At 37.5% G+C, this 24,897-nt stretch overlaps 1 protein-coding gene across 2 annotated transcripts in view; it reads right to left on the bottom strand.

Moving 5' to 3' along the window:
• Positions 1 to 378: 378 nt before the first annotated feature.
• Znf280c (zinc finger protein 280C) overlaps positions 379 to 24,897 on the bottom strand; it is a 54,454-nt gene continuing 29,935 nt past the window's right edge. Inside the window, exons 10-20 of one of the 2 annotated variants that reach the window (XM_070039737.1) lie at positions 21,477 to 21,634; positions 20,654 to 20,754; positions 19,898 to 20,044; positions 16,354 to 16,485; positions 16,223 to 16,243; positions 11,160 to 11,461; positions 10,135 to 10,275; positions 6,918 to 6,980; positions 2,636 to 2,754; positions 2,458 to 2,494; positions 379 to 2,348 (exon numbers count right to left, since the gene is read on the bottom strand). In XM_070039737.1, coding sequence (XP_069895838.1) covers positions 2,333 to 2,348; positions 2,458 to 2,494; positions 2,636 to 2,754; positions 6,918 to 6,980; positions 10,135 to 10,275; positions 11,160 to 11,461; positions 16,223 to 16,243; positions 16,354 to 16,485; positions 19,898 to 20,044; positions 20,654 to 20,754; positions 21,477 to 21,634 — 1,237 coding nt within the window. In that variant the 3' untranslated portion in view covers positions 379 to 2,332. The remainder of the gene's footprint in view (positions 2,349 to 2,457; positions 2,495 to 2,635; positions 2,755 to 6,917; positions 6,981 to 10,134; positions 10,276 to 11,159; positions 11,462 to 16,222; positions 16,244 to 16,353; positions 16,486 to 19,897; positions 20,045 to 20,653; positions 20,755 to 21,476; positions 21,635 to 24,897) is intronic. The other variant, XM_070039738.1, reaches the window with a different exon arrangement.

The following is a 24,897-nucleotide window of genomic DNA, read 5'->3' as shown; positions in this document are numbered from 1 at the left end:
GGGCCGTGAGCTTTTTTACTCTACCATCTGAGCTATACCTCCATTTCTGAATTTGTGAAATAATAGTGAACTTTTAACTGTGCTTTAAGAAAAGGTACAAGATGAATTCAGTAGGGTTCTCTGTGCGTATGCCCAGCAATCTGATTTACATGTGAAAAGCAAATCAATGCTTCTAGATATAGGATACAATCTATAGTTGTCATGTGAAGTTATTGATTCTAAAATAATTTCCAAAGGTCTTTAACAATAAACTTTTTATTACAAAAATAAGTAACATCAAAACATTCCAACAAATCTATATTCAATGTAACCAAAATAAACAAACAACAAATTAAAAAAATATACATCTATTCATGTATGTATGTATATATGTATATATATATATATATATATATATATATATATATATATATATGCACACACACACACACACACAAGAAACAAGTGCAAATTTTGGTCCCAATAGTTTTCAATATATTATCTTTATCCAAAGGAGTTACATTAACGACTAAAAAGATAGTATGGGTCAGATAAACAGAAATGTATCTTTAAAACTTGTTTTAAGGTCATGAAGAGGATCTTTGTAAAGTCCTCGTACATTTGAACACCTAATCCCTAAAATGTTAATGATAGTCCCAAGATATAGCATGTATTAGTACCCAATTACCTCAGCAGGTATCAAATTAAGAAGCTACCACGTAGCTACCTGGAATAATAGAGAATGTTGAGGAAATTTCTTGGAGTTCTTAAAACCAAACACAAAACAAAGATTTGAAAGGAAAGTACAAAATGAACATCAATTTACTGAAGAACAACATAAAACTGTGCTAGCAAAATAATTTCTTTAAAGTAAAACACCAGTTTTGTTGAAAACTCCTAGAAACAATACTGTATAAAACTTTTAATGACAACATGACAACTTTGGAAGGATAATTTTAGAAAGTTTGTTTTTCCAAAAATATAAAATTATTCTTGATTCCTAACATAAAAATTTTTTTATATTCCTTAGACTGCATGTATGCTAGGTAAAGATTAGCAGCCAAAATGATTAAACTTCAACTTTACGCTAGCATCAGTGGCTCACGCCTGTAATCCTACTCTTAAGAAGCTGAGATCTGAGGATCTATCTTAGTTTGAAGCCAGCCCAGGCATAAAAGTCCATAATTTTTTTTGGGGGGGGTTACTGGTCCTGGGGCTTGAGCTCAGAACCTGGGCACTGCCCCGGAGCTTTTTTTTGCCTTTTCACTCTACCACTTGAGCCACACTTCCACTTCTGAATTTTTGGTAGTTAACTGGAGATAAGTTTCTTGCCCAAGCTGGCTTCAAAACTGCACTCCTCAGATCTCAGCCTCCTGAGTAGCTAGGATTACAGGCATGAGCCATTGTAGCACCTGGCTCCATGAGACACTTATCTCCAGTTAACCACGAAAAAGTAGATGTAGAGCTGTGACTCAAGTGGTAGAGCACTAGTCTTGAGCACAAAAGCTCATGGACAGCGCCCAGGCCTTGAATTCAAGTTCCAGGACATGCACAAAAAAAACTTGAACTTGAATGTTGAAATACTGATAAAATGGGCTTTTCTTGGTTAGAATCATAACACAAGCTCAAGCTCGAGCATCAAAGCCTTTCAGTAGAAAGCTGTGTTCAATTTGGTAGATCTGGAGGTCATCACGGGCCAAATCATCATCAGCCTTATTATGAGAGGCCATTCAGGCAGGAAGGAACTCTTCCTAAGTTCCGATTTCTTAAGGTCACAAATTGGAAGGGGATTCATAGTCAAATAATTCACTTTCCTTAGAAAGAGAACAGGTATCAGTTGTTCCCATTGAAGGATGACACTGTCCAGGAATACACCGGACATTTTTTTTAAAGTTTCTGTGTTGCTTCTACATCTGAAAAATAGAACAATGACAGAAAAGGAATGAAGGAAAATCAACTAACCTACAAAAGGTCAGATAAGACATAAGAAATTAAGAAGTCAGACAAAACATAAAAACATATGAACAGCCATATTGTTTGGAATGCAATATTCTGAAGGCAAGTATAACAGAGAAAAACACAAATTATTTCAAGCAAAGCAAAAAAGACAATAGCAACAAAAGGAATTTTTGGAAAGGGTCAACTGCAGAAAAACTATACTTATTAAGATATGTTAATCTGACACAGATAAAGTAGAATAAAATTCTAGTGCCGCTTGAAAGCTTCAAAGAACTAAAGAATGAGAGCTAGTGTTATGAACTTGTTCAACCATCTTTGTATGAGAAAACACTTTGAATTTTGGACATTTCAACTTGTCTTGTACCAGGTTGCATGAGCTCCATAGAGCAGGATTCTATTTCCAGGAGCAGCTTTAAAAGAAAAACAAAAACATGCCTTAATATTTTTCATTTCTATTAACGATACATTTTAAAACTTCAAGAAAAAATCCATCAATATAAAATATAAAATTAAACTTACTGAGAAGTGGGTTCAGAAGTTGAGGTACTTTCAGAAGCTGAAATCAGAAGAAGGATTTTACATATAAACCTGTATGCAAAGAGTAAGACTATTGATTTGAATATAAGAGCGCATACTGTGGCTGATCAAAGATACCACACTAAACATTAGAAATTCAAAGGAATAAATACATACATACCATTCTCTACTATAACTTGGCAAGTATGAGTTTTACGGTGACTTAAGTGTTTAGCCATACGGTCTAAGCCAGAAGCATCAGTTAAGAAATCACATTTAAGGCAAACCAGAGTGATGCCCCTATGAAAAAAACAAGGTAGTAAGAGAAGGATCTTTTCTTACATGGAAATCCACATACAAATTTTAGTAATTACTACTTCATGTAATTACCCTGAATTTTAATTTCATGTGCTATGACTGTCATTTCCCAATCTGGTTATATAAATCTGACATACCTAAAATGGTTGTAGAACAATTTCTAGAAAATGTTATAGTGATGTTTAAATTCTGATAACACTTATTGCTTAATATATTGTACCCTTTCAACTGGTAGATAAAAGCCTGGCATCCAGAGAGCACAGCCTTGGCTCTACTGGCAATTTGTACTAACTTATGCAAGTCACAATCTTTCCATGTCTTGCCCATCTGCAAACTGTAACATTCATTCATTCATTCATTCAAATACATATTGGCTGAGGACCTTCTTCTCACTGTGCTATATTGTAGCTATATTCACTATTCACTATTTTCACTATTCATTTCACTATTCACTCTTATTCACTATTCACTATAATAGTGAATAAAAGATCTATCATCTTGTTTCTTATTTAAGTTAGGATGAAATTAGAAAAGTAATATGGAAATTTAAAAAACAAAACAAACCACTTGGCTGGGCACTAATGGCTCACACCTGTAATCCTTGCAACTCAGAAGGCTGAGATCTGAGGACTGAGGTTTGAAGCCAGTCTGGGTAGGAAAGACCATGAGACTCAAGAAAGTTGGAAGTGGTGTTAGATTTGAGAATATGAAAGCTCAGGGACAGTGCCCAGGCTCTTGAATTAAAGGCCCAAGGCCAGCATACACACAAACAGTTTTTACACACACTTTTATATTTATACTTATCATCTGATCTAATCTTATAACAATCCAAAGGGATAATAATATAATGATCATTTTTATGTAGAGGACAAAAGGCTAGGGCCAGGCTGGATTTGGATCTTAGCCCTTTGATTCCAGAGCCCATGTTCTTTGGGTTTTGCTTTTTTTTTTTTTTGAGGTAGGGTTTTGCTATATAGTGTAGGACGTCTTTGAATTCACTATGTAGCCCAGGCTACCCTCAAACTCATTCCTTTGCCTCAGTCTCTCAAATACTGGCATTCTTTTTTTTCCGGTACTGGGGATAGAATTCAGGGCCTGTGTATGCTGGATAAGCACTCTACCTCTTGAGTTAGGGCCCCTTCCATAAGCCCATACATTCAAACATATAATACCATTAACCACCTTCACCCAGGTCATTTTTTAATCAGTCTTAACTATAACAGCCTCAACCAGTCAGTGCTTCCTATACCTATAACTCACTTTGACCTTCCAACTTGTGGGTGGAGATGGGAGAGAGTGAGGGAACAAAAGACACTGTACAAATCAGAATGTACTTATTACTTGACTCCTGTAATTTTTTTAATTTTTTTCTTTTTTTATTTAATTTTTTTATTGTAAAGATACTATACAGAGGGTTACAGTTACATGAGTGAGGTAATGAGTACACTTCCTCTTGAACATTGTTACCCCCTCCATTGTTTTCCCCCTACCATCCCCTCCCTCCCTCCCTTCCCCGAGGTTCTTTTTTTTTTTTTTTTTTGATTGTGATTAAGTGATTACATAATTTCTGGAAATTCACAGTATTGTGGAATAATGATGCTCATTTAAAGTCACAAGTTCATTCTAACTTTCCTGGAGCAAATTGTCTATCACAGTCTGTAATATATAACGGTGCTCACATGTTATATACCATATATGTGATCAGCAGCATGGGGATATTTGGTAGTGGTTCAACCAGATGAGTGGGAGTTCTTTGTTTCTTAAGTCCTGTTAGTTTTGTCATATCACCTAACATTTTGGATTTAGCATCCACTTATCAGGGAGACCATGTACTGTTTGTCTCTTCGTTCTTGGCTTACCTCGCTCAACATGATTCCTTCTAACTCCATCCATTTCCCTGCAAATGCCATTATTTTGTCATTTCTAATGGCTGCATAATATTCCATTGTGTATAGATACCACAATTTTTGGATCCATTCATCTGTGGTGGGGCATCTAGGTTGTTTCCATATCCTAGCTATTGCAAACAGTGCTGCAATAAACATGGAGGTGCACGTGTCCTTGTATATTGGTTCCTGTTGTTCAGGGTAGATGCCTAGAAGTGGTATGACTGGGTCGTAAGGGAGGTCAATCTTTAGCTTTCTAAGGACCCTCTAGACTGCTTTCCAAAGTGGTTGTATAAGTGTACATTCCCACCAGCAGTGTAATAGGGTTCCTCGTTCTCCACATCCCCTCCAGCATTTGTCGTTGGCTGATTTGTGGATGTGACTCCTGTAATTTTAATCCCTCTAAAATCACCTTTATATTAACAATCAAGTAAATTAATTTAAAAAACTGATCTTCCTACAGTACCCTTGATTGTAGTAAAAACATTCATGGTTTCCTCAAAGTCCTCTAACTTAAAATTAAGTCAAAACTCCCTAGACTTTTTTCAAGGATTTAAAAACATGGACCTGAGCTCAAACCTGTTTGATCTTTACACTATATTATATGAGCTTTGTGTTCCATAAACACTATACTGTTAAACTATTCATTGTGACTCAGAAAAATGTGTATATATTCTGCCTTTTCCTTCTGCACTTTCATTCATACCTCTAGCCATTTCTTCATAGACACCTATCTCTCCTTTGAAATCAGTAACCCTCATTATACTTATATTTACTGTATCTATGGTCAGCTTTTTGTTTTTGATGTCAGTTCTGGGGCTTGAATTCAGACCTGGGTCACAGCTCTAAGGTCACATTTTTATATCCCTCCAATAAACTGTGCATTCCTTGAATGTTGGTACCAAGCTTTTCTCTTCATCACAGTGACCCTAATCTTTACAGGACCTGTTACACTGGGTTAAATATGTAGATGCAAAATACATAGCTTCATTTTTATAACACCTTATTTACAAAAATAGTGATCTACAGAATTACAAATATGCCATGTCCCATATATAAGAAATTAACTAAATTTCTTCTTATATTTGAGACATACACAAGTTGAGAAAAAGATATCCCTCTCTGTGCCCTCCTCTCTCTTGATAGGGTCCGGTCTCCCACTGTAGCCTGGGCTGGCCTCAAAACTCTGATCCTCCAGCCTTGGTCTCCCAAATGCTGGAATTACAAGCATGTACCACCAAGCCTTGTTATAGCCCAGATACCTTTGAAATCAAAGTTAATTTTAAAACTCAGCACATAACTGAGCTTGACATGGCAAAAATTAGAATTCATCATTAGAATTAATAAATCCATTTTCACTTTTAAAACTATAAAATTTTTACTAAATACCTAATATGGCTTCCTTTTTAGTTCTTGAATTATGTTTTATAAATAGCACTAATGTATTCTTAAAATGGCATCAAACTCCCCTTATGAGCTGATGGTCCAACACCATGAACATATTTGTGTTCAATAGATACAATGACTTAACAAATATTCACCAAGCACCTTGTGTGCAAGGTATTACTATTCAATGCCTAGTAAATGTCTGAAAACATGAGCAAAACAACTAAAAAAGGGAAGTTAAAAGAAATCACAAGATGAATAATCATGATACTTTAGTGAAAGCTGAACAAAGTATTATGTAGTGTAAACAAAGTTAATTACCAAAGCATGTATAAATACTAATCAAAGCATATTAATGTATAGTAAACAAGCTTTATACATTTATTTCATAAGAAAAGCTAAGATTTATAAATGTTATGTATGAATTTCAGATATTAAGAGTATTTTAATAAAATTTCTATTCAAATACTAGTCTCATGTTTTTTGTTATTTTGCAATACAAATGCATGAAGTTTCCATTTCAGTGCCTAATACCACTGAAACAAAATATGGTCACAGATGATAATCCCATCTTTTTTTGTGTGTGCCAGTCCCTGGGCTCTCAGGGCCTGGGTACTGTCCATGAGCTTTTGTGCTTAAGGCTAGTGCTCTACCACTGGAGCTACAGCCTCACTTGGCTTTTTTAGTAGTTAATTAGAGATAAGAGTCTTAGACTTTCCTGACTGGGCTGGCTTCAAACCACAATCCTCAGATCTCAAGTCTCCTAAGTAGTTAGAAATACAGGCATGAACCACAAGCCCCACCAGCTCCTATATTTTGAAATAGTTACTACAATTTTTCAGTACACAAAATTGGAAAAGATCAACTATTTACCTGAGAGCTCCCGAATGCTTCTTAAAAAGGCATAACCATTTCATTGGCTGACTGCCATGAAAGCTGGATAGACAAAAAACAAAGTTTTTATTTTTATTATAAAGAAAGCAATATTAACTGTATCACTACATTTTTGATAGTATTGGGGTTTGACCAAAGGGAATTTTCTCCCACTTGAGGCATGCTTAGTTCTTTAGTTATTTTTCAGATAGTGTCTAAAGGTTTGTTTATTTGTTCAGGCCAACTTCAAACCATGCCTCACGAATGTAACTGAGATCATAGACATGAACTACCACCACACTGGCTTTTTTGTTTTTGTTTTTTCTGAGTCCGGTCGTGGGGCCTGAACTCTGGGCCTGGGCGCTGTTCCTCAGCTCTTCAGCTCAAGGCTAGTGTTCTACCACTTGAGCCACAGCACCACTTCCGGCTTTTTTCTTTTTGCTTATGTGGTGCTGAGGAATCAAACCCAGGGCCTCATGCATGCAAGGCTAGCGCTCTACCACTTGAGCCACAGCACCACTTCCGGCTTTTTTCTTTTTGCTTATGTGGTGCTGAGGAATCGAACCCAGGGCCTCAGGCTTGCAAGGCAAGCGCTCTACCACTGAGCCACCTTCCCAGCCCGGCTTTTTTGTTGAGACAGGGTGTCACTTAACTTTTTTTGGTTTGGGCTTGAGCATCCTGAGTATTTGGGATTACAGGTGTGTTCCACGATATTAATTTCCTAAATTTAGAATAAAAGATCATTATCTAAGTAATGAAATTATGTTGGGGAATGCTATGATCTCAGTAACTGCATGTCCCCCAAATTCCTATGCTAAAATATGTTAAACCCTTTGGAGGCAAATAAGTCATGCTGGTCTGCCTTCATGAATGGGATTACTGTCCTTATAAAAGAGATTGCAGAGAGCTAGCTTGCTTCTTTCTTTCTTTTTTTTTTTTGGATCCGGTCATGGGTCTGAACTCTGGGCATGGGCTCTGTCCCTCAGCACCTCAGCTCAAGGCTAGCACTCTACCACTTGGGCAACAGCGCCACTTCCAGCTTTTTTTTTCTGCTTATGTGGTGCTGAGGAATCGAACCCAGGGCCTCAAGCATGCAAGGCGAGCACTCTACCACTGAGCCACCTTCCCAGCCCTAGCTTGCTTCTTTCACATGAGAACACAGTGAGAAGGTTCTATTCACAAAAACCATGTCTTCATCAGAACACCAGTATCTGCTGGCACCTGGATCATTATAGATGTTTGTCTCTAGAACTGTAGGAAATAAATTTCTCTTGCTTAAAAAGCTACCCAGTTTATAGTATTTTGTTAAAGCAATCCAAATGGACTAAGATGATCATTTCTATTTAATTCATATTTTTGTTTTACATTGCATTTTACCTATTTATTATATCAAGAACATATCCTCAGACTAGGTGCTATGGTAAATGCAAAGGGTTTCTTTCTCAGTAACAATACAAACTGTAGAACTCGAAGAAAGGAATGATGATTAGAGGGAAAAAGGACAGGAAATCACACAAAATAAGAAAAACCATGTTAGATATTGCATATAGGGAAACCATCTATTGGGAAAGAGTCACCATTTGGGGGTAGGGTCTGTTTCCTGGAAACAGGACTGTTATAGGTTGGGAACAAAGGTCCTCAACCTCTCACATACAGGACTCAAACCTGTGATTAAAAAGTCTTAGATGGGAAGGGATAGGAAGGGGGAACAAAGGAGGAGGCAACAACGCTTGATAAGAAATGTACTCATTACCTTGCCCATGTAATTGTAACCTCTCTGTACAATATTTTCACAATAAAAAAAAGTCTTCACCAGGTAAGAGCAATGACTTTCAGGGTGAGGTCCCTGAGGCAATGAGGGAAGCAAAGTGCTACTGAAAAGAGGAAAAGCAAAGGAACACATGAGTCCTTTAGAGAGGAGTGGAAACTTGCAGATCTGGACTAGGCTAATGATAAGACCCCAATAGGAGAATGACAGTGCAGGTTTGGGGCTTACTGGAGATTAGGGAATGTTGAGCTCATGAAAAGTGGGAAAAGGGAGGATGGAATGTGCTATCAAGGGTTGGGAATTGCCAGGAGCCAGTGGCTCAGGCCTGTAATCCTAGCTACTCAGAAGGCTGAGATCTGAGGATCATGGTTCAAAGCCAGCCTGGGCAGGAAAGGCCATGAGACTCTTATCTCCAATAAACCACCAGAAAACTGGAAGTGGTACTGTGGCTCAAATGCTAGAGCACTAGGCTTGAGATGAAGAGTTGAAAGACAGTGCCCAGGTCCAGAGTTCAAGCCCCACAACTGACAAAAAAAAATGAGTTGGGAATTGTAGGAGTTAGAGTCTAAGTGGAAGGAAGTTAGGACACTAGAGGGATGCCTTTGAAAGGGTTTCTGGGAAGTCTTGTCCCTTGTCCCTTCTCACTTTGCTTTTGGCCTGCCATGAGGTAAACAGCGTTGCTCTACCATGCACTTTTTACCTTGATACACTGCATCTCCACAGGCCTCCAAACAACGGAGTCAGGCGGCCATGGACTGAAACCTCTGGAACTATGAGCTAAAATTAACTTTTCCTCCTTAAAGTTATTTTTCTCAAGTATTTTGTCACAGTCATGGAAACTTGACTAATTGATACATGAGTTTAAGAATGCTGGAGCCAGGTGCCAGTAGCTCATGCCTTTAATTCTAGCTATTCAGGAAACTAAGATCCGAGGATCCCAGTTCAAAACTAGCCTGGGCAGGAAAGACCATGACTATGAGGCTCTTATCTCTAATTAACTACCACAAACCCAGAAGTAGAGATATGGTTCAAAGTGGTAGAATGCCAGTCTGAGAATCCCAGGCCCTCAGTTCAAGCTCCAATACTGGCATACACACTTGCACCAAAAAAAGAAATGCCAAAAATATTTTCTAATTTAATTGCCTATTAGTTAGGGGGAGAATTAAAGCAATATTAGGGAAGCCATGTGATTGGCACAGAATAAGAGACCACATTTATCCCAGCAGTGTATTAAGGGAAAAGCTGGTGGGGTCCAGTTGAGACCAATAAGATTATGGTGCAGGACCCTGCAGTAGCAAGGAAGTAGAGTCATAAAGTGAAGAAGGTGGATTCTGAGGAATGAATCTAGAGCTTTATGAATGCTAGACAAGTGTCATACCTCCTGGTAAATGTTGCTAAACCACAGCCTTAAATGACAATTTTGATTAGTAGTTTATGTGTTTAACTTACCTCACTGTATGATTTATGAAGGCTTTGTTACAGTTAGTGTTGTACTTGCAATGATCACAATAGGAAGATAGAGAAAAGTGGCTTGCAAAATCTTTTATTTTGGAATGACACTCAATGCACTTGTGAATTCCCTGACAATACCTTATGGAGAGAAAAAAAAAACAATAAAAATATATTGTATAACAAAAATAAGGCATAGCTTTATTTTAAATTAATTGCAACAAACTATTTAAATTTGTATCATCAAATTATTTAAATTTGTATCATCAAAAAGACCTAACAGCTTGTAAATTTGCTTTGAAACAATAAGCAAAATGTCTAACACAAGTTAATGTTTCTGTAGAATAAAGACAATCAAATTAACCAATTATCATAAGATAAAAGCACAATATAAGATTGTGTAAAAGATTAAAATTATACACTAAACACTATTTTTTTTTGTTGGTTGTGGGGCCTGAACTCTGGGCCTGGGCACTGTTCCTCAGCTCTTCAGCTCAAGGCTAGTGCTCTACCACTTGAGCCACAGTGCCACTTCAGGATTTTTCTGTTTATGTGGTGCTGAGGAATTGAACCCAGGGCCTCATGCATGCAAGGCAAGCACTCTACCACTGAACCACCTTCCCAGCCTAACATACTATGTTTTGTTCAACAGTACCTTTTTTCCTTTGTGCCAGTCCTGAGACCTAAGCATTTTTTTCTCAAAGCTAATACTCTGCCACTTGAGCCACAGTTCTACTTCTGACCAAAAAAGGTGGTTAACTGGAGATAAGTCTTATGGACTTTTCTGCCTGAGCTGGGTTTGAATCACAATTATCAAATCTCAGTCTCCTGAGTAGGTAGGATTACAGTCATAAGCTACCAGTGCCTGGCTTCAACAGCACCTTTTTATCATTTGCTTGGCTTTTGTTCCAGGTAAGTGACTATCATGTAAATGTGCAAGACAATTCTGTGATATGGAAGTCTTATTAAAATACACCTTTAACATTTGAGATTAAATTAGTATTGGATGTTGAGAATAAAAGTACCTTAAATTCTTCAAAGCTATGCTGATTGCATTTTTTTTGTTGCGCTGTCTCCTTTGCTTGCAAGACTGCTTGCCTTTGCACTTGGAGGTATTTGTGCTTGACCTACTTGTATTAGGTTTAGCTGCAGTAGATACACTTGCTTGCTGTTTATTTGTCTTATATTTACTTGCAGGATTCTTTAGATTTTTAGTAGTTGCACCCGTAGAAGTTGAAGGTAAGATCTGAAGAGAAGTACTTGGAATACAACTGGAATCTGTACTTGATAGTGCCTGAACAGGTCCCAATGAAGCTCGGATAGTAATCTATAAAAGAAAAAGCTACATATACTTTTCAAAAACTAATTATCACAGCAGAATAAAAAATAGTACCTGAAAGGGCCTACTACTTATGATCAATTTTTACAAGGGTGAAAAAATAATTCAATGAGGGAATGGTACTGTAAAAACTGCTATCTACACACAGCAGAAAGAATTCAAGCTAGGTGCTCATACCCGTAAACCTAGATATTCAGGAGGTTGAGATCTAGAGGATGGAGGTTTGAGGCCAACCTACACAGAGTAGTATACTAGACTCCATCTCCAGAAAAAAATGGCCAATATAAAGAAGGGCTGGGCCAGGTGCTAGTGGCTCACACTTGTGATCCTAGTCAGGAAGCTAAAAAATCTGTGGATTACGGTTCAAGCCAGCCTGAGCAGGAAAGTCTGTGACACTTTTATCTTCACTAAACTACCAAAAAGCCAGGAGTGGAGCTGTGGCTCAAACGGTAGAGCAAAAGAAGCTCAGGAACAGCGCCCAGGCCCTGAGCTTCAAGTCCCAGGACTGGCACAAAAAAAGCAGGGCTGAAAGCTTGGCTCAAGTTATAGAGTGTCAATCTAGCAAATATGGAGCTCTAAGTTCAAGCCCAGTACTGTCCTTCCCAAAAAGAATAAATTTGAATCCCTATTTTATAATAACAGATATTAACCCAAAATTTATCAAAGACAAATTTTAAGAGCTAAAAGTATATAACTCTTAGGAAAAATATGAGAATAAACTCTTATGACCATTGTTACACAATGTCTTTAAAGATTTACACAACTCAAAATTTCTACTCTATACATTTCTAAGAAAAATAAAAATATATGCCACCACAAAAACCTGTACATTAATTCTTGCATCAGCCTTATTCATAACAGATCCAAAAGAGAAAACATAACAAATGCCCAATAATGAATTGATAAACTGTGATATATCCATAAATGCAGTGTTACTAGGTTACAAAAGAAATGAAGTATTGAAATAGGCCACAATATTGATGAACCTAGGAACCATTATGCTAAGCAGAAGAAACAAGTCACCTATCATCTTATATTGTAGGATTCCATTTATACAAAGTTTCCAGAATAGGAAAATCCATAGAGATATGATTAAAGTTTATATGGGACAATGGTAGTAAAACCCGAGTGGATATGAGATTTATTTTTAGAGTGATGAAAACATTCTAACAATCATTATGGCAATGTGTGTAATACCTCTGAGTATAAAATAAAAACAATGAGAGGTGGGAGTGTAGTAGAGAGCCTGCCCGGCAAGCACAAGGCCCTAAGATCAGACTTTATGTCACCCCAAACCAACAAAAACAAAAACAAAACTAGTGAGGCCATAAAACCATTGAAATAAGTATTTCAAATGATGAATTTGCTAGAATATGAATTATATTTTCAACAAAGTTTTACAAAACTGTAATATGGAAGTTACATAGGAGGTGATGCTGTGGCTCAAAGTGGTAGAGCACTGGCCTTGAGCAAATGAGCTCAGGGACAGTACCCAGGCCCTGATTTCAAGCCCCATGACTGACTCCCCCCCCAAAAGAAGTTAAATATTACTATTTTGAAAACAGCAAGCATAAACTACTATTAGATAAGTCTCACTCCTTTTTTCTCTTGGTGGTACTTTTTTCTCAGCTGTGCAGCTGAGCTATGTCTCTGGTCCTTTTTGTATTTTTCTGTTTTTTGTATTGGTTTGTATGTATGCCAGTCCTGGAACTTGAACTCAGGGCCTAGGTGCTGTCCCTGAGTTTGTTTGGTTTTTGCTCTAGGCTAGCCACAGCTCAACTTCTGGCTTTCTGGGGGTTAACTAGACAGAAGAATCTCATGGACTTTCCAGCCCAGGCTGGCTTTAAATTGCAATCCTCAGATCCTAGCCTTCTGAGTAGTTAGGATTACAGGCACAAGTCACTGGCATCTGGATTGTATTTGTTGTTTCTGAGATAGGTTCTCATTTCTTAGCTGGGTATGCACTTGGGCTGTGTTCCTTCTATTTTAGGTTTCCTGGACTAAGTCTGATGCAAAATGTGTGCAACCATGTATAAGATCCTTTCTGTTGAAAGAGTTCTGATGGACTTTTCTGCTGGAGCTTGCCTTGACCTGTGATCCTCCCATTCTCATCCTCTTGGATAGCTAGGATTATAGGCATAAGTCAGAGGTTTCCCAGCTGACTTATATTTTGGTGGTACTGGGGTTTGAACTCATCATTTTCCACTTGCTAGATACACATTCTACCACTTGAGCCCCACCTTATAACCTCTCATTTATTCTAAATGACTCAATTAAATAACATTTGCCTTGATATTTAGTGTTGTAATTTCATATATATATATATGTATATATATATATATATATATGTTACATGTTAACACATAATAATTAGGATAATTAGGAGTTAGTATAAATTACACAAATGTCCAAAATGCATATCCTATGATTATTTTTTTCTTTGGAAAAAAATAAATCTATGTTAAGATAAAAAGAGTATAACAGCTGGGCGCTGGTGGCTCACGCCTGTAATCCTAGCTACTCAGGAGGCTGAGATCTGAGGATCACGGTTCAAAGCCAGCCCGGGCAGGAGAGACCGTGAGACTCCTATCTCCAATAAAACCACCAGAAAACCGGAAGTGGCGCTGTAGCTCAAGTGGTAGAGCGCTCGCCTTGAGCTGAAGAGCTAAGGGAAAACGCCCAGGCCCAGAGTTCAAGCCCCACGACCAACAACAACAACAAAAAAAGAGTATAACAGATTTCTCCTGGGTGTTTGGAACTTTTGGGAATATCTGAGTTGGTCAAGTACATTGAGACAAGGGTCTCATCTCATTGACTTCTCACTGAGTCCTTTCTTCTTCAACAACTCAGTAAGGTGGAACCATTTTTTAATTTACTTTAAAATTATTCTTTATTTTTATTAGAAAAGTGATATACAGAGGGGTTACAGTTGCGTAAGTCAGGTAAAGAATACATTTATTTTTGGACAATGTCACCCCTTCCCTCACCCTCTCCCAATTTTTTTTTTTTTTTGTCAGTCGTGGGACTTGAACTCTGGGCCTGGGCGCTGTCCCTCAGCTCTTCAGCTCAAGGTGAGCGCTCTACCACTTGAGCTACAGTGCCACTTCCGTTTTTCTGAGTGTTTATTGGAGATAAGAGTCTCACGGACTTTCCTGCCCGGGCTGGCTCTGAACCGCGATCCTCAGATCTCAGCCTCCTGAGTAGCTAGGATTACAGGCGTGAGCCACGGGCGCCTGTCCCTCACCCCCACATAATTTGTATAGTTCATTGTAAACGCAGTTTCTAGTGAGTACCACTGGTGCATTTGTTCACCCTTTGTCCCTCCATTTCTGTGCCCAACCCTTACCTGCTAAAGACAGATAGAGGAACAAACAAGACAAAAAGGAAACAAAGAAATAGCAACAAAAAAAACTCTTGTTTCTACTTCCTGGAGTTCATTTCGATAAATATTATTTTATATGACCAGATGCACATAGACACTGTGCCTTTGTGTTCTTCTCCTAAGAACCTATGCTTTAATATAACTATGCCTCAATATAACTAAAAAGATTTCTCTTACAGATGTCAAAATTTAAGGACTGGCTGTGGCCCAGTGATAAAAGCAAGCAAGAGAACCTGGGTTCAATTTTCAGCAGCACAAAACATTTAAAGTCAGGGGGCTATAGTAATAGAGCACTTTCTTAGTATGCACAAGACTACCAATTCAATTCTCAGCACTGGAACAAAAGACAAAAATAAATCTCAAAGACAGAAATGACTCTGAAAATTTCTGTATTAACAAATCTTCAGTAAATGTGACTTTCTCTTTTCTAGGGCTCAATGGCAGGGTTTTGCTTCCAAATGATACAGTGGAGGTTATATCAATTCATCATATAGCACAGAGACTTTAATAACACTCAATTTTCTTATCAGGAACTAATACAAAACTTGTAATTTAAGTTTGATGCAGTGGCTCATGCCTGTAATCCTAGTTACTCAGGAGGCCAGCATGAGTAAAATTTTAAGAGATTCCAACTCAATCAATAAAAAGCTGGCTGTGATGGGCATGTGCCTGTTATTCCATCTACAATAAGAAACACAAATAGGAGTCTTACAGTCCAAACAGGGAAAAAAGTGAGAACCTATCTCAAAAATAACCACAGTAAGCTGAGCACCAGTGGCTCATGCTTGTAACCCTAACTATTCAGGAAGCTGAGATTTGAGGATCATAGTTCAATGTCATCCTGGTCAGGAAAGTCCATGAGACTCCCATCTCCAATTAACCACCAAAAAGCCAGAAGTGGAACTGTGGATCAGTATGTTAGAGTGCTAGCCTTGAGCAAAAAAGCTCAGGAGCAGCACCCAGGTCCAGTTCAAGCCTAAAGACGCGCGCACACACGCAGAGAATAAAAGGGGTCTGGAGCTCAAGTGATAGAAGACCGGACACCTAATAATTATGTTCTGAGTTCAAACCCCAGTACTGCCAAAGAAATTATAACAAAATATTTAGAAAAATAAAATGATTATACTCACAGTTATCTATTACTATTCTCTATAGTCATGTAACTATATTTCCCCCCCCCCATGTGTTTGGTGAGTAGCTTATGTAAAGTCCTATGAAATATATGTGGTTTGCTATCTTAAAAAAATACTGAAGTAGAAGTCATAGAACTGAGCTTAAATTTCAATGCTATCTCTTCCTACCCATGTGGGCTTGAGTGAAGAATGTATCTAATCCTCCTCATCTCTAATACAGGATATAACACATACCTTGTCTCCCTCATGGGATTGCTGCATGAATAAAATAGATAGGATATATGAAAAAGCACACCAAAAACTTAATTTTAAATGCTACATGATTATAGTAAGGTAATTGTATTGTTATCATATTTAATACATACTTTTGTTCCAGGAAGCAATCCTTCTAGTTCCTTAGGCTTTATAAATGTACGGTGCTGTGCCTTGTGTTCTATTTTTTCCTTGTAGGTCAAAAATTGCAGTCTGCATTTCATACAACGATGAACTCCTTTTTTCTGTTTACAGAAAATATTATAAATGATATATTAAGTAACTTCTTGTTTTTGTTTTTGTTTTTAAACACCAAATCTTAATACATAGCTCAAACTGGTCTCAAACTCACCATGTAGTCCCATTATGTAGACTTTGAATTATCTTTCTGCCTCAGTTTCTGGACTCTGCAATCTCCAGTGTATGCTACCATGCTCTAGAAACACTAACTTCTCCCAATACAAATCCTGAGGCCTGAAATTACTCAACTCAGAATAATAAAACTCTTAAATAATTAGGAAAAAAACATTCCAGTGACCAGTGGCTCAGGACTGTAATCCTACCTATTCAGAAGGCTGCTGATACCTGGAGGATCAGGGTTCAAAGCCAGCCTAGTTAGGCAAGTTTGTGAAATCTGATCTTAGAAATAATAAGGAAAAAGCCAGTTTGAAGGCATGGCTCCTGTGGCAAGCTGAGCAAGCATAAGCCCTGAGTTTAAAGGCCAAGTCTGGCAAAAAAAAAAAAAATTAAAGTCTATTAAGGGCTGGAAAGGTGGCTCAGTTGTAGAGTGCTTGCCTTGCATGCATGGGGTCCTGGGTTCGATTCCTCAGCATCACATAAGCAGAAAAAACCTGATGTGGTGCTGTGACTCAAGTGGTAGAGGGCTAGCCTTGAGCTGAAGAGCTGAGGGACAGTGCTCAGGCCCACAGTTCAGGCGCACACACACACACACACACACACACACGCGCACAATTTGTTTTGCTTTTCTTTATTGTGGTAGTGATTGAACACACACACACACACACACACACACACACACACACACACACACACGCACACACATTAAATTTGTTTTGCTTTTCTTTATTGTGGTAGTGATTGAACCCAGAGATTTATGCTACCAATGGAGCATGCTATGCCAGAACTAACTTCATTCCTTCTTCCCCATCCCTCCTTTCCTCTCTGTCTACCCCTCCCCTGCTTTCCCCTTCCTCTCTTCTGTCCTTTCTTTTTCCTCCCAACATTTCTCTCCACTTTCTTTTTTCACTTTACTTCCTTTCCTTTTCTCTATGCACTTCTCCCTTTTCTCCCTTCTTTTTTTATCTTTGCTGGGAAGTCAAACTCAGGATTTCATGAAGGCTAGACAAGAGCCTTAATTCATTATTTTGCTTGAACTTGGGATCTGGAAACTGTCTGAGCACTTTTGCTCAAGGCTAGAGCTCTACCACTTGAGCCACAGTTCTACTTCTGGCCTTTTGGTGGTTAATTGGAGATGAGAGTCTCACAGACTTTCCTAGCTGGCTTTGAACTGCACTGGCCTTGAGCTGAAGAGCTCAGGGACAAGAGCCCAGGTCCAGAGTTCAGGTCCCATAAATGAATTCAGCAGTAGAGTGCTTGCCTTGCATGTATGAGGCCCTGAGTTCAATTCCTCAGTACCACATAAGCAGAAAAAGCCGGAAGTGGCACTGTGGTAGAGCGCTAGCCTTGAGCTGAAGAGCTGAGGGACAGCACCCAGGCCCAGAGTTCAGGCCCCACGACTGACAAAAAAAATTCTAATTTTGAAAATCCAGCCATTATAATATTTCTTTCATCAGAAACGATTTGTGAGAACATTAATGGGAAAATCCTATATCAGAAATATTTTTATCAGAGGTATTTTTTTCTGTTTGGTTCAAGCTTGGGCACTGTCCCTGAGCTTTTGTGCTCAAGGCTAGTGCTCTACCACATTTTTACCTTGAGCTACAACTCCACTTCTGGCCTTTTGTTAGTTAACTGGAGGTAAGAGTTTCATGGACTGTCCTGCCTAGACTGGCTTTGAACTGCAATCCTCAGATCTCAGCCTTTTGAGTAGCTAGGATTATGGGGGTGAGCCACTAGCTTTGCCAGAGGTTCTTAAGTGTGAGGTAGTTCTAGATTTTTAAAAAAATGGTGGTATCACCTCAGTGATAGCAGAGGTGATCTTGAATATACAAGAAAATTGGCTCATGTGTTTTTTCCAATTAGCAACTATAATCTGATTTCATGATTATCTAAAGAGTGTATCCAAAAGTCATGTTAACATCAGTGCTGAGTAAACTGGGTATGACAGTACATTCAAAAATAAGAAAATTTAATGAGCTGATGAGCAAGGAGGCAAAATTTGACTATATAATGATATTCAATAAGTCCACTGACTTCTACTTTTGGCAAAGGTAAGTACTGTTCTTTCACATCCTCAAGAACAGGTTCATTGTTGCATCAAAGTTTTCAGTCGAAAGGATAGTCTAATTGTTACAGTAAGCATAAAATCAGACTTCAAGAAAAGATGCAAGCATTAATCCTGGCACCCTGGAAATTACATAGCTGATCTGGTAAAAATCATGTAGGAAATAAGTTTAACACCTAAATATAGTTTTGTGGCATAGTTCACGCATCTTGTAAAGTAAGTTCCAGTGCTGTTTCCTGTTACCAGCTCATATAAGACTGATATTACTGTGGACAAATACATGCTTTCTCATGACTAAAAGTAGGTTGCAACTAGAAATAAGGCTTGAAGGGAAAGAGGAAAACAGAGGGTTATAAAGTCTTCAATTTTGGCCAGGTGCTGGTGACTTACACTTGTAATACTAGCTAATCAGGAGGCTGAGATCTGAGGATCACAATTTGAAGCCATCTCAGGTAGGAAAGTTCATGAGATACTTAATTCCAATTAACCACCAAAAAGCCAAAAGTGGTACTTGGGCTCGAGTGGTAGAGCACTAGCCTTGATCATAAAAGCTCAGGGGCAGTGCCCAGCCCCTGAGTTCAAGCCCCGGGATGGCAAAATAAAATAAAATAAAAAAGTCTTCAATTTTAACTTCATCAGTTCTCAGTTCAAACATCCTCCTTCCTGCTTTCCTTTTTTTGCTGGTACTAGGGTTTGAACTAATGGCCTCTCACTTGCTTTCTTGCTTGGCTGGAGCTCTACTACTTGAGGCTCTCCTCCAGCTTTGTTTTTGGCAGGTTATTTTGACAATGAAGTTCTACAGATTTTTCTGCCCAGGCTTGGAACAAATTGTAATCCTCTGGATCTCAGCCTCCTGAGTGGCTAGGATTACAAATGTGAATTACTGCTACCTACCTAGCACCCTGCTCTTGAGAAGTGCTTGCAAAATCATTGACATTCCTATCACTGTTAAGCACCAAAATATCCAGCCAAAATATTTCATGTTACTTCCCTTTCCTTGTACTCTAGGGTTCCTATTTATAGTTATCTTTCAGAATATTTACTATTTATGGGCTCCATGATCATCAGAAAGCAGGCAAGTAAAAATGGCAGTTTCACAAATAACTGAGTATAAACTGTTACAAATTAACCATTATTATTTTGCTATAGAACAAATTTAACCAATGTCCTAACTATGTATATGTATTTTTTAAATAAGATGACATGAACAAATAAGAAATGCTGAATCTCACCTGATGCTTCATGTAATGATTCATGTAGGGGGTTGCCATTTTACTAACTTTGAGGCAAAACGGACATAGCAAGTTCTTAGTGTTTTCATGGACTATTCGAAAATGAGTTTCTACATCAGAAAATATTGATGACCTAAACTGGCAAACCTAGAAATATAAAGAAGGTTTAGTTTAACTTGAAACTTTCATAACTTGCATATAATTACATTGAATTAGTAATGATTTATCATTTATTTTGAAGAACATTCTGCCAGATAGACAATCAAGAGTCCTATTACTACAAGTAATAAGTGTAATTTTTTAACAAAAAAGTTATATATGTTTAGGGATATTGTAAACCATAGACTCACTTCTTTTCAGATCTACTACCCACTACCTTGACTTTCATTTGCAAGTGGATATCTCCCATTCTGTATTGCTTGTCTTGCTATATACAGCAGAGGAATTTCATTTTCAGATTTTGAAGGGTATGCCAGTAGCAATTTATGTTATTTCCTAGAACCAGTAGTCACTTGAAGTATTGGAAACACTGGTCCCAAAGCATTTATTTTGGGTCTCTACAAGAGCGTGTCCTATTTCCCTAATATAGCTCTATTCTTCCCTAGAGGATAGGCCCATATGCTTGCCTTTTTCCTTACTACAAGGGTTGGAAAACTACAGCCTGCAAGGCCACCAGTTAAAAATAAAAAGAATAATACTATGTTATGGCACATAAAAACTACACAAATGCCTAAATATACAATAAAATGCGTTTACCTGGCAAATATATGGCATTTCACCAGGTTTATGAGTGTCCTTCATATGTTGTAAAAGAATATGCTCTGTTTCAAATGACAATTCACAGATTTTGCAAATAGCTGAAAGTGGACAAAACATAATACATCATTTTAAGAGTGTATGTATGAAAAGGATGCATTCAGTACAACTCTAAGACAAGAGTATAATAGTAATAGCAGTAGTAGTAAGGGAAATTCCAACAATTCAATCAATGTTGACTTTCTAACACTGGTAGAGTACTTGTCTAGCATGTGTAAGGTCCTGAGTTTTTTTAAAAAGTTAGGATATTGTTGACTTTATTTAATTCTCTTAACACAACTGAGAGAGGTATTGCTACCCTCCCCCAATTTTTCAAATAAGCAAACAGAAGCACAGACAGATTAAGTAACAATCTTTCTATCTTTACATAGCTGTATTAGGGAGCAGAGGTGGAATTTGAACCCAAGCTCTGTACAGTTCCTAGACTGTTTTAACTGCCCCTACAACAACCTTTCATCTTAAAGTGTAAATCAAGGCAACTGATTTTACATTTGAAACTATGGGATTCAAGTATTCTAATTCAGTTCCTTACACATAATACATAGTTATGCCAAGGAAGTTTTCACTAATGAATTATTTACAAGAAGGGTTTCAATTTTAGTAATAAATTTTAAGTTTGTATGAGTTAAAACTTGGTATTCAGTTTTGCCATCAAATCACAAGTTATATTTCTTAAAATTATTCCATCAGATTCCTTTGGTTCCCTTACAATCAGGTGGTTAAAGTCAATAATTTTCAGGCCTTCAATCAAATTGTCACTTACTAGAAAACTCATGGGGAGTATGTGTACTCTCGATGTGGCATTGCAGCTGGAAGGGTGTGGGATACTGCCGGTAGCAGTGCTGGCAGGTGGTGTGGTTTTCCCAGCTCTCATTGTTCTGCTTCTCCAGTTCCAAGTGGTGTTTCATGTGGTTCATGAACCTATAAGTGATTGTCAACAGTTGCAAAAATTCAGATTGATAACCCTAAATTTTAAAAAAATGTAATTGATGGGAACTCAAAATAATTTCTCTAAGGCCTTAAATTAAAGCCCTCAAGAAAAGTACTTATTGCTGGGAATGGTGGCATTTGCCTGTAGTCCTTGTTAATTAGGTATCTGAAGCAGAAGGATCACTTGAAGAGTTTGAGGCCAGCCTAGGTAAATAGCAATATCCCATCTCAAACCAAAAAGTATGTACACTAAAGAAATTGATTTTAAACTGGGCACTGATGGCTCATGCCTATAATACTTAGCTATTTAGGAGGTTGAGATCTGAGGATCGTGGTTTGAAGCCAGCCCAGGCAGGAAAGTCTGAGTCTTACCTCCAATTAATCATAGAAAATGCCAGAAGTGGTGTTGTGACTCAAGTGGTAGAGTGCTAGCCTTGAGCAAAAGGACCTTAGGGGCAGGGGCAGGCCCAGAGTTCAAGCCCCAGGACTGGCAAAAAACAATTAAAAATAAATAAAAAAGAATTTAATTTTACTAAGTAGCTTAATAAACAACTTTAAAAAATTTTTGTAGTCGGGGCTGGGAAGGTGGCTCAGTGGTAGAGTGCTTGCCTTGCATGCATGAGGCCCTGGGTTCGATTCCTCAGCACCACATAAGCAAAAAGAAAAAAGCCAGAAGTGGTGCTGTGGCTCAAGTGGTAGAGCACTAGCCTTGAGCTGAAGAGCCGAGGGACAGCGCCCAGGCCCAGAGTTCAGGCCCCATGACCGGACCCAAAAAAAAATTTTTTTTGTAGTTTCCTTTTTGGCAAATACAAAAAGTAGTAGTCTTTTCCCCCCACATACTTACATTTCAAAAAAATACATAGAAGAAGGAAACTATCACCATAGTTGGTATAGTATCATGAAAAAATTTTTTTAAAGGCTTGAAAACACACACACATACACATACATACATATTACTTTCAAAATGCATGTAATAACAATGTAAGTGCCTATACTTACATACATTTTTCATTGTCTTTAATGATCCTTGCTTTCTGTTTTTATAAACTGTTACGATTTGAATCTGAGATGTCTCCTAAAGGCTCAAATGTTGGAGGCTTATATGCCAGCTGATAGATTGAGGATTCTGACCTAATCAATGGATTAATCCCTTGATGAATTCATAATGACATCATTATTGGGAGGTAGGACCTACTTTGGGGAAGTGGGTTCTGGGATGAACCCTGAAAAAATATATTTTGTCCCCAGTTCCTTCCTGTCTTGCTCACTGCTTCCTGGCTGCCATGAGATGAACAGGTTTCCTTTATCATCCCCTTCTATGATGTTTTTGCCTTTATATAAAAATCAATGGAGCCAGCTGACCCTAGACAGAAACCTCAGAAATAATGAGACAAAAAAAAAAAAGCTTTAAAAAAAGTCTTTCCTACTTTTAAATTGTTTCTCTCAGGTATTTGTCACAGCAATAGAAAGTCTGACTAATACAGAAAGTATTTCTTTAAATTTTTTGCAGACTCTCCCTTTTGTAGTACTGTCTATCTCAGAGCTACTAAAAGGCTTCTTAAGAGAAGAGACTAAGACCTTCAACAGAGTACATATAAATGAGCATGCCTAGTCTGAAGAGTTTACTTGTGGCTAAATTTCAAAGAAAAGTTATTCAACTAACAACAAATTTTTGTCCTATTCCTGATCTCTGTTTCCTGATTTTTTTTTTGCCCCACGCTAGTGTGCCACCACTTGAGCCACAGCTCTACTTCTGACTTTTTCTTGAGTTTATTGGAGATAAGAGACTCACAGACTTTCCAGACCAGGTTTGGCTTCAAACCGTAGTCCTCAGACCTCAGCCACATAAGCAGCTAGATGGGAGTCATGAGCTCCAGCTTCAACACAATAATTTTAAGATTAGATCAACAACTTAAAAGTAATTCACTATGAAAATCTAAAGAAAACAATACTGAAATGGAATGATAATACCATCAACCTAGATAAGTAATAATTATATAGGCTTTTAACATTTATCTCTTTTTTTATACCTCCAAAATACATCTCTTCAATTTTGGTAAATGATTGGAATTTACTTTGAAAAGTATCCAACACTACATGGTAAAGCAAGTACAGGTTGAACACTTCTAATCTAAAAATCTGAAATAATGCTCCAAATCTAAAACATTTTTTGCACCACTTGATGTGTCAGGTAGAAAATTCAACACCTAACCACATGCAATGCATTCAAGTCAAAACGCAAATGCACTAGTAATATTGTATAATATTTACCTTTATACTCTATGTATAAAGTATGTGGGAAATATATTTTGCGTTTAGACTTGGGTCCCAACAAAATAGCTCTTTATATATGTGTGAACATTCCAAGATTTGAAAAAAAAAATCTGAAATCGGAAGCATTTTTCTCAAGGATTTTGGATAATGGATAACAACTTGTATAGTGAAATATAATAGTAGAATTGAGATGGTAAATAGATATAAAGTTCACTATAAAATTTTTTTCAAATTTGTAGAATGCTTAAAAATCTTATAAGGTATTGGAAAAGAGTGTTGCTTAATAAATATAAATGTCAGGCTGTAAAATAAATGAAAAATGTCAATCAATATGTCATATTATTTGTTTTGTTACTATCTTATGACAATAGATACGTAAAATGCCATAAAACTCAAGACTGTAAAGGACAAGTTCGTAAAACTTAAAAATATACATGTATAATAATTTTAAATTTCATTTGGGAGTTAAATCTTTTTTTTATGGGAAGAGGGTCCTCGGGGCTTGAACTGAGGACCAGGGCACTGTCACTGAGCTTTTATTCCCCTCAAGGCTAGCACTATACTGTTTGAGCCACAGTGGCCTTTTCTTGGTGGTTAACTAAATAGAAGAAACTCACTGATTTTCCTGACCAAGCTTGTTTGGCACCATTATCCTTAGATCTCAGCCTCCTTAGTAGCCAGGGTTACAGGCTTATATTTGAGTTTTAAAATGTATAAAATTATGAAATCAAGTAAGACAATACATAGAAGTTGAAGTTTTCCAAAGAAGAGCACAAAACAAAACCCCTTTCTCTGCAAGTTAATATGCTTAAAAATTATAAACATGAACTGAAACCTGAGCACTACGTAAGACGTAGTATAGGAGAGGTCAAACTAGAGAGTATTATATATACTAGACTATATTTCTTATAATATTAATTAGTGTAAGATTAAAGAACAACTAGAAAATACATCTCCCCAAAACTGTTAGTTCAATGATA

The sequence above is a fragment of the Dipodomys merriami genome, unplaced genomic scaffold, assembly GCF_024711535.1.
Source record: "Dipodomys merriami isolate MVZ:Mamm:240054 unplaced genomic scaffold, mDipMer1.0.p SCAF_3, whole genome shotgun sequence".
NCBI lineage: Eukaryota > Metazoa > Chordata > Mammalia > Rodentia > Heteromyidae > Dipodomys > Dipodomys merriami.
The sequence above is the reverse complement of the archived record's forward strand: the minus strand, read 5'-3'. Positions and strand labels throughout refer to the sequence as shown.